Below are 18,621 nucleotides of genomic sequence, written 5' to 3'. Positions count from 1 at the left end.
TAATGAGTCAGGTGTATCGTATAAAGTTTGGAATAAATATGATTATTTATAATTTATGGATAACATAAATTTAAAAAAAAAAAATAGTATAACCCGGAACTCAGAACAAAATATAGAGTCTGACAATATGAGTTGTATGTTAAAGGGATAATGTGGATGTGCTTGAAATATAGAGGCTCACCATTGCTTTCACACATTTTTTTTTAATACAAGGTCATGAAAAATCATAAAAAGCAAAAAAAAAAAAAAATTAGGTTAAGTCAATACTTACAAGGAGTTGACACTCTAGGGGTGGATCATCAAAAATTAATGTATCCGTATTATTGCTTGTAACATGGCAATCAAACCAATTCGCACATTTATTAAATTCTCTAAACATATGATTGAAGGTAATAACCTAATCTTTCATAGCAAGGCATATGATCTTTTTTATAGTCTCATTAAGAGGATGGTTCAGGTTGTGATCATATCTATGCGTTTCTAATTGTTTTTAGTAAACACCCTTGGCTTTTAGTTTCGAGTGCTTCTGTCAAAGGCACTTATAAGTGGCCTCTAATTAGTTACTTGTTGAGTTAATAAAATATAATAGATTATTAACATTGTCCCAAAAAAACAGATTTTTGATATACTTTTATGAAATGCGTCATCTTTTAGAACATTTTTTACTTTTATGTGTAACACTTACTGATCTATTTGTAAAAATTATAGGGAGAATGATGTTAAAGTTCCGCATAAGAAAATTAATTATTACAAGATTCATTGACAATTAAATTAAACTGCATTGACAACACAACCAATTTTCAATATAATTTAGTTCAGTTGTCAATGGACCTTGCAATAATTATTTTTTTATGTGGGACCTAACTATAATTCTCCCAAAAATTATAAAAGAAAGTAATTAATCATCTATCTTTTTTTAAATACAAAATGGCTTATAAAAATTAAAAGACTATAATTATTTCTGTAAGGCAGCCTACATGCAGGAGGATCGCATGGTTTGATACTCCTCTTATTCTAAATCAGGGGTTAGTTCATTAGATGATTTGTTTTATTTTTAAATGTATGATTTTCAATATTCTTTGTCTTCTATTTTATTTATTTTCTCAAACTACCCCTGTAATTTGATTATTTGGATGATGCGTAAATTATGTTAACAATACTCTAACATGGATTATTAAAATGATGGGTATTTTTAGAAAAATCAACACGTTTTTTTTAACAAAAAAACTAACTTATCTAGTTTTTAAATCTGTGTAAATTTATTAATTAACTATATCCTTCGTTTAAGACCAAAGAAAGTAACGAGGAAGGGAAGAGAAACAGGAATTAAAATATTATTACTCACTCCGTTTAAAAGTATAAGACATTTTTAATTTTTTTTATGTATAATTATTATCCTTTTTTTAAAATTGCTCCTATTAAATAAATTATTTTATATTTTTTTAAGGTGAAACATCCTATTAAATAAAGATAATATAAAAAAGATAATGTTAATTTAAAGACAGTTAACTACTTTATTAGGGGTAAGATTTAATTAAAAATATTTTATATTTTTAAATAAGTAGAGTATTAAATATCAAGAGGGATACAATATTTGAATTTTATTAATGAATGAATTGACATTAAATTACTTGTCAAATAAGCAAACTTTAATCCACTTTGTATATTATTTGAATTTGAATTCGTTAATGAATGATAACTGGATCATTAAATGTATTATTTGAATTGAAAAAATTACTTAAGAGATACCACTCCCCCTGTTTTTTTATTATAGCTAGGAAAAACTAGTATCTATTTTATTATTTTATTTTTGCAAGTAACATTTTAAAACTTAAGAAACACTTATTACATTTTTCTTAAATTGCTCTTCGTAAAATTAATGTTTATTTTTCATGAGACAACATTTATTTAATCAATTAAAAAGTTAATTTAATTCATTTTTTTAATTTTAAATTTAATTATTATACTTGATCAGTTTTTTTTAGATGTAATATAAGTTTATTAAGACTTGCTTACATTTTAAGATGAAAGGAATACATCATTTAAGTTTCCAAATAAATGAGGCGACATTAGTATTTATTAAATGGCATTAGTGGCTCTACAAATAAGCTCCTTGAGGTCTTTGGTTCATCGTGATTAGAAAAATTGAAGCATTCTCATAGATTTCACTTCTCTTTTCCTCTCAACAATTTTACAACCAGTTCATCTTGCTATGTTCCTGCTTCAAACAAGGTATGTGCATCTTCATCATATTGTTTCTAGCAGCTTAGCAACTACTATTCCATTTTAAATTATAAGATATTTAAAAAATCATCGTCATAAAATATAAAACACTTTAATAAAAATATTATTTTTAATAATACTTTTTTAGTATTATTATTCTCATATATTCTCTCTCTTTAATAATATTTCACAATTGAAGTATTAAATGAAGGGTGTTTTTTAAAATTTTATATTTTTATTTTAAAAAAGCAAAATTGTAAAGTGTATTTAATAAGCTTTTTTTGTATGTGTATTTTATTTAAAAAATTTTTTAGTTTAGGATGAAGAACATTACTACAAAATAGACTTTTCACATCATATTTTTAAGCCTTTCCACGTCACAACTAGAGGAGACATGATACTGGGCGACTTAAAATAATTGCTTATTTACATCACAAATGCCTATGACATGAAAACCATAAACCACATCCCCTTTAATAATAGGAGAGGTGGTTTCTTCTTCATAATTCATATACCTATTTTGCTAAATAGAGACATGATTTTCAAACAAACCACATCCCTCCTTATAGGAGCTAGATGTGGTTTATAAAGAAACCACTTTCCCATCTAGTAAGGGGGACGTGATTTCTCATTCTGCAGTACATAGATTGAGAAACCACGTCCCCCTCTATAAACTGAGAGAGACGAGAGTCATAGAAGATTGAGAGAGATGAGATGTAGAGCAGTTAAGAGATGAGGTAGCAGACAATGAGTATGGGTTTTGAAAAAAAGGCTAGTATGGAGTTAAAAAAGAAGGCTTCTACATCCCTCTCCTCTTGGGGTATGTGGATTCTGTTAGAATCCACCTGATTTCTGCAAAAGCCACATCCCCCATACAGGAGGGGGATGTGGCTTATTAAAATTAAAAAAATAATTTTTTCAATCCACATCTTCTTTTCATTTGGGTGACATGATTTGTGTTTTTTGCTAAGTCTCAATTTCAAAATGCAATGTAAATGAGAGTAGTAGAATTGTCCTTTCTAGTAGTGGGAGTAGTAATGTAATACTCCTTCTATTTTTGAATATGAGAGAAATTACAATGTATTTCTTTGTTTTTATTTATAAGCAAAATTATAAATTTCAAATGCATTTATGACATTTTTCTCAAATTGTCCCTAGCAAATTCAATGTTTATTTTCACTAGATAAATTTGTTTCATTAATTGTTTGGATAATTTAGTCTAATCCATTATTTTTTTATATTCAAAAAATAGACGAGTAGCAATAAAGTGATATTATAAGGAGTTCTTTGCACGCCTTAACTTAATATTGGTTGGGTTTATGATTGATCTTTTTTAAATAAAAATGTTTATTTTTCATGAACTTTTGAGTGATCTAGACTTAATAACAATGAACATTGATTCAATGGTTCATTTATAAGGATATGATGATTATTTTGGCTGTGAAAATTGTAATTGAGCGGTGCCACTGGAGGTGGAGACCTCATTTCATTGAATTGCATTAAAATTTAGGCCTTGTTTGATATGATATAATAGTTTTTGATGGAATTGAAATCAAAAATAGAATATAATTGAACTTTAAAAGTGTGTTGGTATGGAGATGGAATCTTGATATAATTTTAATAAATATATGTATATAAAATATGAAAAAAAAAAAATGTTTTAATAAATATATGTATATAAAATATGAAAAAAAACAAAAATGCCCTGTACAAAAAAAAGGAAAGCCCTCCTCCATCCCTACAAACTTATCTGGACTATTATTCATCCTACTAAACTCAAATTGATCCAGCTTTAAAGTTTCTCCATGATTAAATCACTCAATATCTACTTCCTTTCTTGCAGTAGATCAAAAGTTGTAAATCCTACTAAGCGTGCATCTATTTGATGATGAAGGAGCAGCATCATCGATCTTGATGATCAACATAGATCATCTCTCCAAAGTTGTGGTCCATGTGCAAAGTTGCAATCCAACAAAGTTGAAGATGCTGTCGTCAATCTTGATAATCATCTCTCCACAGTAGGTGGAGCTAGTGGTGGAGGTTGGGAGGAAGAAGGCGCATCACAATGTCATCATCATCATCTTGGCAATCACCTCCATTCTAGTGGGGGGTGTCCTTCTAAGTTGCCTTCAACGCCATCCTTGGAGTTGGGCGTTTCAAAACTTCATCATCGAATTAATGATCAATAAGAACGAAACAAGGAGGAAAAAGGAAAAGATATAATGGAAGGCATGGTGGTCTAAAGAAACTAGTTCTCAGGAATTAGACTGATTCCATCCTTGATGTGATAGAATCTAATTCAAGAAAATTTTCCTGAATTTGAATTCATAAGAATCACAATTCAAATGTACCAAACTTGCTCCTTCAGGATTCCGTTTCCATTTCTAATTCCTTTTGCACGATTCTTACATACCAAATATGGCCTAAAACACAGCACATAAGGGCTGTGGCATAGTCGTAGATGTGACAAAAGGAGCAGGCGCGGTCGGGGGATCAGATTAGCCTCATTCATTGACTCATTATCATCTCTACTCCATACCCTTCACTTACATTATTCTCACTCGGATATATTTGTTTTATTAGAGACAATCATATCTAAGGTATAGTCAAGTATGAGATACTAAATATAAGTATTTTTTTAATGAAGATTTAAATTTTGGTTGTCATAGGGGGAGGATAACCATTTTCACTAAACACAATTGTCGACTAGTTTGATCATAGATTTCAATACACACTCTAAACTAACAATATAAATCAATTACTCGCACCACCATCCTACAGTAGGTTGAAACGTAAAAAAATATAAAATATTTTTTAGTATTTTAAAATATAATTAATGTGTTTTTTAAATAAATTATAACATATGGATTTTTAAAATAAATATCTTATTAATTATGAATAAATATGAAAAGATAATGTTAACGTGAAGACAATTAACTAATGATTAGAGGGTAAAATTTGGTAAAAAAATACATTATATTTTTTAATAGAAGGATATATAACTTAAAAATATATCCACCTAATGGCGCTAAACATTAAAAATAGTAATTTACTTAGTGTAGCGTTACATTTTTTTAGTAGCTTCAAATTGCTAACTCTATAAGTCACATTGTAAAGGGTAAAATTTATATCATTAATTTTATTAATAAAAATAATATTAAATTTAAAAGTTGACAGAGCATTTTAAATGTTATTAAAAAAAAATTAGGTTAGATTAACAAGATTAGAGTTAGAGAACTAAAAAATATTTTAGAAAATTAAAAAATTAAACTAAAATTTTATGTAAAGTTAACGAAGCAAATGTGAACGTTTGCCTATACTGAAAACATACTGTTAATAATCATTTTATCAGTTTACTTGGATAAAAAATTGGCTGTTACTTGTTTTTTCTAATTTTATTCATTTACAATTTCAAATAAGTTAGGTAAACAATTGCATGAGGAAAAAATATTTGTAAAAATAATACATTAGAAAGGATACTTTAAAAAAATTATATAGTTTTTTAAATATTATGAGCAATTTACAATCTTTGCTTAATTATGATAAACTAATTAGGTAAAAAAGTGTCAGTTTTAGATTTATAAATTTACGGAATTTTTTTACCCATTTAAATTTTATATAATATAAATAAATATATTTATTTCATATTTTAAAGAAAATTAAAAATTAAAGAATTTATAAATAAATAAAATGAAACATAAACTTCAACCAAACAATTTTATTTTACTAAATTTTGATTATTAATTATTTCTCGCTTAGCTGTGGTTTCTTTTTATTGAGAATAAAAATTTGAATATAAACCCATATTATTTTCTTAATAAATTCATATTTATGATTTCAATCAATAGATCTTATAAAATTAATAAATAATATATATTCAAAATATTTTTATAAAACTAATAAATTATTGATTTACAAACTATAATGAAAATTTTATTTGTAAATTATAAAAATAATTTACACTATATTTTAAATGTAAAGAATATATTTGAGAGTTATAAATTATATATTTAAAAAATATTATCATTATTATAGATTTATAAAAAAATGTAATATAATTAACATAAAAAATTATTTTAAAAAAAAATATGTTAGGCCCAAGCGCCAACACGTTTAACCAGTTAATTTGTAAGTTAGGTTAGCTCAACCTATTTAAAAAATGAGCTAATTTATTTAACGTAATTTATCAAATTTTGTAAATTAAATAAGTTAGCATGCAGGTTTAATTTTTTTTTTTGACTCTAGTAACAATCTTTGCTAGAATCTTTGGCCCAAAAACAAAACACACACGCAAAGAAAAAGCTTTGCGTAAATCCCACGTTTGTCCTTATAGTCCGCTCCTCAAAATCTTCTCCCACAAACTCCCTATTCTGCCATCTCATGTTCACGCCTCAAAAATTGCGCAGGTGGCGGAGTCTGGGTCAAGACTCGACCCGTGAGCGAGGGAAGTAACATCTTGAAAGTTAAAACTCAAACACGGATAAAAATATTAAAATTTAAGGATAAAAGTTCAAAATTTCAACTGTATAAATGTAAAATATTAAAACTTATACACCAAAATTTTAATATTCTTTAAAGAGAAGTGTTGCATTTGCCCCAAACTTAATGTGATTGGCCACTAATTAGTGTGATACTTTTTTTGCATCATAATATATATTCTCTTCATTTAAAAATGTAAGTCATTTTTAATCGAATCTCACCTTCTAATAAAGTAGTCTACTTTCAAACTAACCCTATTTTTTATATTTATTCGTATTAAATACCCTATAATAAATATAAAATTAATATCAAGAGGGACATTTGTGAAAAAATGATAATAATTACACTTTAAAAAATTAAAAATATTTTACATTTTTGAACATTCAACTCCTTAAAAAATGCCTTATATTTTTAAAACGGAGGGAGTATGTTATTAGTAGCTAATTCATGTTTGACCAAAAAAAATTAATTGAACTTTATTTTTCTAAATATGTCCATATATTTTTATTTATGTTCTTGAGTTTTTGTAATAACATGTACATGATTTTTAAATATAAAGAATTTAAAGATAATGAATATAAATGGTAAAAAAAATAAAATTCAAATAATACCTAGATTTTACGCTAAAGTTACTTTTAAAAAGTGATTTTATATTACATTTTGGAGAGAGCAATTTTCAATGAGGGAAGTGCTTAGACTAAATTCTTATCCAATCAACAATCATCCCCCCACACACACAAACGTGTCAGGAGGGTTCGACTTTTTAACCTTTTTCCCATATTCCACCCTTCTCTTATTAATTGAGTTAGTTTCATGAGGCCCTAGCCATCCGATTTCTATTTCCTCCAATATTATATTATTATTGTTGCTGCTGCTACAATTATACGAATTTTTAACGTTGTCAACAACAACGGGCCTATTCTATTGGCCGAAATAAAAAGGTCTTGTACTATCTTACTGAATGAATTAACTATGCTTTATTCTTCTGAGTGGGATTGACTTCAATATTTGATTTCTGACTCTCTTTCAAATAAGTTATTTTTAAAAACGAATTTATTACACGACTTGGTTTTCCAACAGACTTGCACACTCATTTCTACTTTCCTTCGTAAGGATCGCGCCACTCATTGGTGGTGAGAACGCGCCTAAAGATTCCATCAAGTCCCCTTTCCTCTTTCCTGTTGCTGCGACCGTGGGAAGCTCGGCTCATTGAATTCAATTTACTATATTATTATAAATTCAGATGTTCTATTTAACAATACAAAATCACAATTATGATCGCACACTGTCTCCGTTATAACCGGTACACGAAGACCCTTGTTAACATCAAATAGCTTATATGAGAATTTATTTTTTTTAACCACTATTACCTTGACCTGTTTCATGTCCAATGAAGAAAATTTTAATAGAATTAGACTAATTTGATCAAATTTGGTCAAATTCTTTTCCATAGAAGTTTTGCCATCGTTGCCATGTTGCTGTATTTTCAGAATTCAAACGCAGACTCCTTTTTAAACTACTACTTTTTTTATCTTAAATTATAAGATATTTTTAAAAAAAATTTAAAATTTTAAAATATAAAAAATATTTATTAATAATATTTTTTAACATTATCTTTTTCATATATTCTCTTTTTTTAATATGATTTCATCAATGTATTAAATAAAAAATATTTTTAAAAATTTATATTTTTCTCTCAAAAAAATAAAGTTATAAAGTATATTTAATGAGTTTTATTAATATGTAAGATTTTATTTAAAAATATTTTATAATTTAAAATAAAAGGAAAACAATTCTCTTGTTAAATGAGAATTTTTTATCACTGTAATTATTGTCCCATTTTAAAAATCAATTCTATGATTAATTTATAATTCATTCAAGTATTTTATGCCAAGGGTTTATTTGTTCGGACCAGTGTCGGTTCTTGGGTTCTCTGCATTCGGCCTAAAAAATACGATTCGTTTTTCGTTCCGTCTTTCTTCCTCAGACGGAACTCATCACTACTGGACACTCCGACTCGGTCCTTCAATTTACTTTAAAAAGCTCGTCACATTCCTCTTTCTCATTCGAGCATTCTCTAAAGCCTTGTCCTGAGCTGCGTTGCTTTCCCTTAGTTCCCTTATTTCTTGCTGGTTGGGCATCCCATTCAGCACTTTCCATTCAGGATCTGCTGGTTGCGAGCTTTGCAATCCTCCTTTTTTTCGTTTTCTTTCGGTAAATAATTTTCTTCCTTCTCTAGTTCTGCTCAACTCTTCGTTTGTAGGAGATCAATGGAGCTTCGGTTTATGCGTTGTGAAGGCAATTCAAGCCTATTAAGTTTAGCTCTGTGAATTGTAACGCTAAGGTGGTGATTTTGGAAGTGTTTCTAGGAGATCAATGATTTATGCCCGACAAATGGAGACTGATTCATTCGCTTCTGAAGTAACAAGAACATACCATAAATTTTTGTTTCTAACAGTTAGGTTGAAAAGATAGTATGCAAGAATATCTACTGGATTCTAGTTTGAAATATTTACTGTGCATGATTTTCGTCTTGTCCATGTTCCTTTGCCAGTTTTTATTTGATGGATTTTTGCAGAATGGAGAGTGGAAGAATAAGTCAGGTTTTGAAATTGAATCTTCTAGTATTTCTATTGATATTGCTGAAAACAGAAGGCTTCTTTGTACCAATCACTTATATTGAGAATGCAGTGGCTAAAGGAGCTGGTGAGAAATTGTTGCTGTATCTGATCTAATTGAACTTTACTAGAAGCTTTGTTGTCCATTTCCATTTCAATATTCAGTTATGTTTACGATGGAGTTGGGAATCTGACGTTACACATAATTCACAGTTTGTTTGGATGGGAGTCCACCAGCTTACCACTTTGACAAGGGTTTTGGATCAGGGATTAACAATTGGCTCATACACATTGAGGTGGGTCCATGTCTGCAAATGGGCATAAATAGATCTTCATCTGCAAATAGGAATCTCATTTTTGTGGACTACACATGAAGTTGTTCTTTCCTTGGTAATGAATTTCCGTCTGATTTCATTTCTAGGGAGGAGGATGGTGTAACAATGTCACCACGTGCCTTTCCCGAAAGAGCACTCGCTTAGGTTCTTCTAAGCAAATGGCCAAGCAGGTTGCCTTCTCTGGAATTCTTAGCAACAAGGAAAACTTTAATCCAGGTATAGTCTCCTGGTTAATAACTATAAAAATCTGAACGTGTCATTTTTTATACTTCGTATTGACTTTTGTACAATCCAGATTTCTACAATTGGAATAGAATCAAAGTTAGGTACTGTGATGGTGCGTCATTCACCGGTGATGTGGAAGCTGTGGATTCAGTGAGTTTTGCAAAACCGAATCATACATATTGTGCTTCGAATTCCACAGAACATCTTAATGAGTACGTATTTTCTATATGTATGACTGATCAGTTTCTTATTACTTGATATGCATGGATATGCCAGGACACAGATCTTCACTTCAGAGGAGCAAGAGTTTTCGTTGCTGTCATTGAGGATTTGTTGGCTAAAGGAATGAAAAATGCTGAAAATGTACTATCCATTAAAATAATGCCACCTCCCCTCATTTCATCCTAGCAATTTTTTCATTCACTGATTGGAACTTATAATTACAGGCTATCCTCTCTGGCTGTTCAGCTGGAGGATTGACTTCTATATTGCATTGTGATGGCTTTCGGGCTCTAGTGCCTGCGGAGGCTAAAGTGAAATGTTTGTCAGATGCTGGTTACTTCATTAACGCGTAGGCTTCTTATTTTGCTATCTGTTTAGCTTTCTTTCGAGAGTTTCTGGAGTTCCTCAAATTATTTTATTCAATATTGTCTTGTACAACAGAAAGGATGTCTCAGGAGCACAACACATTGAACAATTTTACAGTCAAGTTGTTGAAACACACGTAAATCTCCCCTTTATAGAAGAACTTGAATATTTTGTGTTTTGCACAGCCAAGCTGTGGACGGACCTTTTTCCACATTTCTTTAATTGGAAATCTATAATATTCAAGTTCGACTGTTGTTCTTTAATATTGTAGGGTTCAGCAAAAAATTTACCTCGATCCTGCACTACAAGACTCAGCCCAGGACTCGTAAGTTTGTAAACTAGTGTCCCTCGCTTGGGATTGTTTGTCTTGGTATTACTAACACTTCTCGTCAATCTTGCAGTGCTTCTTCCCACAATATGTGGCATCACAAATCACTACCCCGATTTTCTTTGTAAATGCAGCCTACGACTCATGGCAGGTCAGCCTTATCTGTTGCTAAAGATGCATGGATTGGTTCTTAGAGTGATCTTTGTCAATGCTAGAAATTGCTAAAATGATATTTACATTTACTTATATGTTGGTGAGTTCTTTTAAAAGAAAAGATAACTTCGAAAATGATTCTGTTCCTGCGTTGCTTCTGTCACTTTCTCTTTCTGCAAAAATCATGTCTAGGTTTTGCTTTAAACCACTAATGTGGATGCGAAATTAACCATTCATCTCTTTATTCAAGTCATCATTTTGTTCTCCTTTATGAGGGATGAATTCTTTCTATTTTCCTTTCTGATCTTTGAGATATTGCTCATACTCAGATAAAAAACATTTTGGCACCGGGTGTCGCTGATCCCCATGGCCGTTGGCATAGCTGCAAACTTGATATAAACAACTGCTCATCCGATCAACTTGGTATCATGCAAGGTAAATAACGATACTATCAGAAATCCTTAAACAATAAACAGTTAAATTTTACTTTCAAGACCTCATTCTTATGCATTTTCTGGTTTTCAGATTTCAGGTTGGACTTTTTGAAGGCATTGACCGTTCTGGGGAACACTTCGTCCAAAGGAATGTTTATAGACTCCTGCTATGCCCACTGCCAAACAGAAATGCAGGAGACGTGGTTCAGAAGTGACTCTCCGGTGCTGCACAACACAGTAAGAGACTACAAATACTTCGTCATTTTCATCTGGCTTGTGGTTCATTATTTGTCTTTTCCTTTATGTCCACTTGAAGGCATAACTTTGTCTAAATAACATTCTGCAGACAATTGCAAAAGCAGTAGGAGACTGGTACTTTGAACGAAGTCCTTTCCATCAGATTGATTGCCCCTACCCATGCAACCCCACTTGTCACAACCGTGTTTTCGAGCCAGACCATCCTACAGTATAGATTCATTTCATGTCATATTATATCGTTCTTATGAACTCTGCTCATTGGCTAATTAGCTTGATCTTGAATAAGAAAAAATGTGATTTATACTTTATAATTTATCAAGCCACCAAGATAAGTAGAGGCTGCCACTGCACTAAGCTTGTTTGCTGGGTGTCCTCCAATCATCATTCAATGTTACCACTACTGTATTCTTAAATCTTAATAGAATTTATTCGTTCTATGTTGCTACTACTTGAACATCTGCTTTACTTGTAATGCCATTAAGAGGATGATATGTTCTGTGAATGTTAGAAAAATGCAACGAATGCAACAAATGGAACTTCTAATACTACATCTTCAGCTAGGAGGGTCAGCTTTCCAAATTCATCAAAGGAGGTGAGCTGAATTGTTGGGAAAATTAATCATTTAGTCTTTATAATTTTGACCCAGTTATAACTCAATCGCTGAACTTTGACTCGTTATAATTCAGTTCTTGAAGTTTTGACTCAATTGTAAATCAGTTCCTAAACTTTGCCTCTTGCAGTTTAGTCCTTGAAGTTTCAACCTTAAATATTTATCTCTGTATTTTAAAAAATAAAATTATAATGATTAAAATATTTTAAAATTTATTGCTAATATCTTAAATTATTAAACCCTTTTAATATTTATAAATATTAAAAGTTTAACATATTTTAAATATTTTAAATTTTATTTTTTAAAATATGGGGATCAATATTTAAAAGTTTGAAATTTCAGGGATTAAATTACAAAAAGGCAAAGTTCAAGGATTGATTTACAATCGAATCAAAACTTTAGAGATTGAGTTATAACAATTAAATTTAGGAATTGAGTTATAATTAAGTTAAAACTATAAGGATTAAATGATTATTTTTTTTTGAATTGTTTATCTTGCAATTGTACAATGGACAGTGCTATTTGCGCGTACTGATGCCATAACACGAGAAATTGAAGAATGCTTTAACTCAAAGTAATTGTTTAGTTCGATGCCTAATATATTTGGGAGCAGTGTTAATTTTTGCCGGAGTGCTTATTTTTCTTGGGGAAGGAATGTTTTAGATACCGTGTGAGTACGTGATTAGAAAAACAGGACTTTTCTTATTGAAAGAAGGGAAAAAAGCAAGAGAATGGACACCAAGAAATAGGCCTAAGTAGGAAGATACTTATGGAGATAGAAGTTAACTGAGTTGGTTCAATCTTTCTCTCTCTGTCTTACACACACACACTCACACTAGCTATCCAATAATTAAGTTTTACCCGTCTTTAGGTAAAATCAAAGCAGGTTGCTGAAAGATTAGTTTTATTTGTACCCTGGTTTTGTACTCCTTTTGAGTTAGTTATATATTATCCCTTTTCATTCAAAAAAAAAAAAACGGTAAAATCAAAGCAGAACAGATTGACAAATTCCAAGTACCAATGAGCAGCGAGGAAGAAAGTTTTAAAAGCTGAATCAAAGATAATGCAGGAGAAAGATTTTTTGTTTTTACTGGTCATGTAGGAGCCAAACTCAATCACCAAATAAATACAGTCATGTGTGGGTGTGTATCTCTGGTACGGAACAAAATCTACAAGTTTTCCCATGAATATATTGACGGAGCCGTAGGGAAGGGCCTGTAGAAACGCAATCAGCAGTCTGAAACAGACAGGAAACTTGCCTGCCATGTAGAGAATGTCTTACAAAAGCATTATTCTGGATAGCTTTCTCCTCTTCGTTGTGTTTTGGATGGCAACTGCTTTGCAGAAAAACCGAAGCCATAATCTGATGCTTCCCAGGCTTAGCTTTGAAGAATCCTTCAAATGAAATTACTCAATTAGCCAATTCACCTCCCTCCGCGCGCCCACAAAAAATTCAGCTTTCTGCTTCAGTCCTGAAACTCGTTGCTTATTCATCGGCCATGTTTGCCTTTTCCTTTTAGAACTGTATGACCAATTCTTTTGTTGAGGAGGAAGACGAAGAGAGAATCAGCAAATGAAGGGAAGTTTCATATGTTTATTAGGACACGTGAAAAGTGGAGCGATTAAAGCTGGTCACCACGCAATAAGTAATAATTAATTTTATATTACGCTTTACCTTTTTCGCATGATAATGTCTTTTTAATTGTCTCATTTGACAGAAAAATGAGCGATTAATGTTTTCTACTATAATTATCTTTTTTACAAAATATTATTTTATTTCCTCCGAGAAGCCTTGTCTCCTAATAAAAAAAAAAAATCACTCAGTTTTCATCTCGCTCCCGTCTTCGTCCTCCCTTCTCACCGGGCTAAGACGCGAGAGTCTAGCCTACCCATACTTCGCTGTAACTAAGCTCCGTCGGTCTGTCCATCTCGGGCCACCGTCGTACGCATCCGTCTTCGCCGCCTTTAGGGCAGTCGGCAGTCGCTTTTGGTAAAGTGATACTTATTATAGGTACAATCAGTGTCGTGTCTTTTTGTGATTAGTTTAGCTTTTAAGTGCCAGTGTCCGCATTGCGGAACCGCATCCTCGGCGAGTGATTAGTTTAGCGTCTTAAGAATTGCTGTGACTGTTGTTAGCGTTTGGCCGGTGTTCGGTGGAGAATATTGGAATTAAAAGGTAGTGGTGCTCTCCCAGCCAGCTGAAACTTTCGAGTTCCCTCAACTACAGTTTTACAATTTTTTCTTGGTTTGAAGCTAATCTGTTTTTTAAATAAGATACAATTGATAACATTCAATAGATACGCTCGGCAGGTTTACATGGAAAGGGGCGTGGGTTGCAAGGGCATTTCAATGTCTTCTCAATCCACTGGGAGAAAACTTGTTTTATATAAGATAGTTCTGTACAGTGTGTAACAAACTATAAAGTAAATACCTTTCTCCGTGGTTCATGTTAATTGATTGATTGTTTTGAATCATGATGCATTGTGGTTCCTCTAGTTTATAGACTGTCTTTTGTGTAAACAAAAATCTTCCAGTTAAAACATACTTGGAAATATCTAGTTCGTAAGGGCTGAGTTTTTTTTTTTTTTTTTTGTTTCTTTGTTTACAATGAATGCCATAACTTTATAAAATGGGACCAAAGGTTCAGTGGGTTTTGTGCATTCAATGGAAAGAAGTAACTAAAATATTTCATGCTTTTGATTCCTTATTAGGCACAATGGACTGGGCATTTGTGCATAAAACATGGGATAAGTGGGCTTCTACTAGCATTGGTTCTTCTGGTGAGCAATCTTTAACTGAACAAGATGTGCATGATCGTTCTTCGCAAAAAAATGATTTTGTATATGCTTTCAATGCATAACATTTATTTGATCTTTGCACCTTATAGGTCAACCTTTAAAAGCTGCTTTGCTGATAAATTATGACCCATATGGACCTTCACGTCTATTGTCTACCATGTAAGCAAGATAATAGTTTATGTTTGATGTAAACTGATTTATTGTTTTGTGATTTGTTATTGTTTTTTCAAGAGAAGCTAGCTTACTGTAATATCAATAAGCAACATGGTTTTCATACTTTCTATTACGTTTCCCATACTAGATAGTATACCTGCACTTATCAAGTTTGTTAGGAAGTTAAATACAATTGTTGTTGTCCTGGTTTTCCTCTGATCTTGTTAAAATATAAGACTTCTAGTACTAGCATTGATTAAAGTGATTTTGAAGATATTTCATGTTTCCTGGGTGAATTTTAGTCTGTCTTTATTGAATAACTTCTCTCCAATTTTTGGATTTGTCTTTTTTGGTAGTTTTAGAAATTTATTTATTGATGGGGTGATTGGCTGCTGGCAGTGCTGAACAAGAGGGAATTAAAGCCAATCCCATTGAATTGAATCACTTTGTTGACTACGTTAAACGTAACAAACTCCAGACGGAAAGCTTCATAATTGGGCCCAATCAATGTAAGCTGTACTGTAGCTTCACCTAAAATGCTCAATAATATTTGCTACCTTTTCTGGGGGTGGAGGGAAATGTCATAGAAATTGTTGAGGTTGAAATTATTGGGGTCATCCAATACATCTAGGTAATCAAGACTCTTGGAGAGAAGGCTAGGATTCAATAAATATCGGATTTTGGGGGCATATATTGGATTCTTTCTTCCAGTTGAAATTGGTGAAGGGGAATAAAGTCTGTTCTGCTTGCTGCTGTGATGCAAGAGCAGGAGTCTCACATCAGCTGGGTGTGAGATGCATAACTCTCTTATAGTGGAGTCTCTTCTCTCTTTTAAGCCTTTATCTGAGGTCTGAGTTATCTTCTATTTCATTCGGCACCAAAGCCTGGCCCCCATATTCTGATAGTTCCACTCTTCCAGTCATTCCAACCTGACTTTCTCTTATTAGTCTTGCTTTCGAATTTGGATTCTCCTTTACATCTACTTGTGAATTTATTATCAATGCCTTTTTTAGAGTGGTTTAAGACGTTAGTTGATGACAGATTATGAGGAATTTGCACTTATTACTTTGCTTTATCTGACAATCCTCAAAGGGAAGTTAGAAACACGTAATTTTTGAAACTGTCCTCGTTATTATATGCACCTGTGCACGTGAAGTTAGTCTATGCATCTTCCTTTTTTTAAATTGGACAAAAATACACCTGCTGTTTGAAATCTTGTAATCTTGGGACCCAAAAATGGATTGGTATTCATCTGTGAATCCTGTGTTCTACTGAAGTAGCAATTTGAGAAATCATGGTAAAAATCAAATCAAATGAGTTTTTATTTATTTATTAGGGACAACCACAACTACAAATACATACTCTGCAGGACCGAACCTATGATCTTCCCTCTATGGGAAGGATATTTTCATATCACTATGGCATCCCATGATTGGCAAATGAGTATTTATTTAAATTTCTTTTAAGGAGAAAAAATGAGTATACTTTCTCGAGCCTTGTTCTTTCCAGAGGGCTTGACTGTTTTTTTAAAAAAGAAAATTTAGAATCAAGAGGAAGTTTATGACATATTGGTTTGTATACATCAATTGCCTGTAGGTAGGCAAATGCATTTTTATTCTGCGCTTCTGTTAAAACTAAAAGCATTATATTAATGCATGTCAATATGCTTTCTGTGCATCTTATTTAGTGTTTGCTCCTAATTCATGTTGTATCTTCTCATAAGAGAATGGAAACTTTTGGATGGCAGATTTGGTCACATCAATTCATGAGAGTTGGTTCAGTGCTAGGTGCATGAACACATCAAAGCCTGCTGGCGAAGGTGCAGTTGTTATGCAGACAGCAGCATATATCTTGGTTGCCCTGTAAGCACATAGCTTTAAGTCAACCTGCTTTCATTTTTTTTCAAAAAAAATAATTAGTATATATTTCTCAGCCATGCTTGAATTGTTTTTTTTTTTTTTTTTTGTGGGGGGGTGGATGGACTGTTCTAGTCTGGTTTCAATGAGGCAATTAATGCAAGGAATTCTTGGAAAAAAAAAACGTATTTATCATGGACTGATGGTGCACGTTCTTCTTTTCCTCTGTCTCTCAACATACTCATTCAACAGGTATGAAGGTTCTATTGGTTCAGCATCTCGTGCTGTGGCTGCTGCTGATCAGTTTGTTTGGCAATTGGGGCGTAAAAATCTTTAGAAGGGTCCACCTGCAGATATGTAGCATGTACCAAGAGGCTTTTTTATAATTATCGTGCAACCTTTTTATCTGTCAAGTCATAATCGTCCTGAAAATTAGTGCAACAAGTTAGATTAGGATCATACTCAAATGTCATTGTGTGCTCTATGAAATTTTTATTTCTTCATTTTCCTTGGAAGCTGGAAAACGAGTCCATTACTGATGTTACTAGAATGACGAACTTTCAATACCTTGCCATCTTGGCCATAGTACATTGTCAAGTGGATGTATACTGCCTTTCGTCGTGAATTATAGAACAATATTTGAGGTATTTTATTATTTTAAAATATAAAATAATTTGACAAAAATAGTATTTTATTAATTATGCTTTTTCGATATTACCTACTTTTGTAGAGAGAGAATTAAAATGATTGTAGAATTAAAATTATGTTAAATGAAGTGTATTTTTGGAAGTTGATTCTTTTGTATTGAAAAAATAAGTTTGTAAAGTATTATTAGAGTTTTATTAATATGTACAACATTATGTTGAATTATTTTATAATTAAATACGGTGGGAGTATTTTGCAAGATAACAATTGTCATAATAGAAATAGAATGTTATGGTTGAGAAGATTCTACAACCGCACTTAGAGGGTAACAAAATGAGCCTAAACAATCATCCTCCCTGTGGAAGTAGACAGTCCCTGTAGCTGTAGGTTTTCTAACAGGCGTGATTTTACATTAAAGTAAATGTTTGGTCCCTCATTAAAGTGTCTTCCAAACCCTGAGATAACACCATTTTGAACGACGCGAAAACTGTGAGGATTTCACATCACACTTATTTTTAACTCTCAATGGAACATCACTTGTCTGTCTTATGATGGATGATATGATATTAGCGGCGTATCAAACGTCTCTACAACTAGCATACTGTAAAGATCATAAAAGAACAGAGCCATTATTGTTGTATCCAACATTCATGTGGCCCTTAATAGCACGCTTCACAGGGAAAACAGAGAAGAGATGTTAAGAGAATTTAAAAATTGAATCCTGAGAACAAAAAGTTGGGCAATCATTCGACAAGCTCCTCTGAACTTTAAATCTTAAATCTGAATATCTGATTATGGCGGTATCCCCAAGTAATTCCCCCGCTCCTATCCACACAAAAAGAAGTGAAGAGATCTTGAAGTCATTAAAAAAAGAACACTACACGCTAATCCATACACTTTGACGTGCTTTGAACCCTC

General features: G+C 31.8%; 1 protein-coding gene across 4 annotated transcripts; it reads left to right on the top strand.

Annotated features, from left to right (window-relative positions):
• Positions 1–8,651: 8,651 nt before the first annotated feature.
• On the top strand, positions 8,652–17,664 carry LOC129321984 (pectin acetylesterase 8-like). Of its 4 annotated transcripts, none has more exons than XM_054968010.1 (18): positions 8,652–8,916; positions 9,281–9,408; positions 9,534–9,616; positions 9,742–9,871; positions 9,951–10,030; positions 10,157–10,243; positions 10,327–10,451; positions 10,544–10,604; positions 10,740–10,793; positions 10,870–10,947; positions 11,279–11,384; positions 11,475–11,620; positions 11,730–11,769; positions 14,963–15,031; positions 15,139–15,208; positions 15,602–15,711; positions 16,950–17,064; positions 17,311–17,664. In XM_054968010.1, exons 2-18 carry the CDS (start codon positions 9,282–9,284, stop codon positions 17,393–17,395), a joined length of 1,566 nt encoding a protein of 521 aa, XP_054823985.1. In that variant the 5' UTR covers positions 8,652–8,916; position 9,281; the 3' UTR covers positions 17,396–17,664. The 4 variants fall into 4 exon arrangements, 1 of the variants encoding a protein (XP_054823985.1); XR_008596160.1 differs by lacking the exon at positions 15,602–15,711 and adding an exon at positions 12,150–12,233 and having other exon boundaries at positions 8,660–8,916; positions 11,730–11,849; positions 17,311–17,337; XR_008596159.1 differs by lacking the exons at positions 16,950–17,064; positions 17,311–17,664 and adding an exon at positions 12,150–12,233 and having other exon boundaries at positions 8,660–8,916; positions 11,730–11,849.
• The last annotated feature ends 957 nt before the right edge of the window (positions 17,665–18,621 follow it).

The sequence above is a fragment of the Prosopis cineraria genome, unplaced genomic scaffold, assembly GCF_029017545.1.
Source record: "Prosopis cineraria cultivar Desert tree isolate PC_DT_omini unplaced genomic scaffold, ASM2901754v1 PC10, whole genome shotgun sequence".
NCBI classification, from domain to species: domain Eukaryota; kingdom Viridiplantae; phylum Streptophyta; class Magnoliopsida; order Fabales; family Fabaceae; genus Prosopis; species Prosopis cineraria.
Note: the sequence above shows the minus strand (reverse complement) of the source record. Positions and strands in the feature narration are given on the sequence as shown.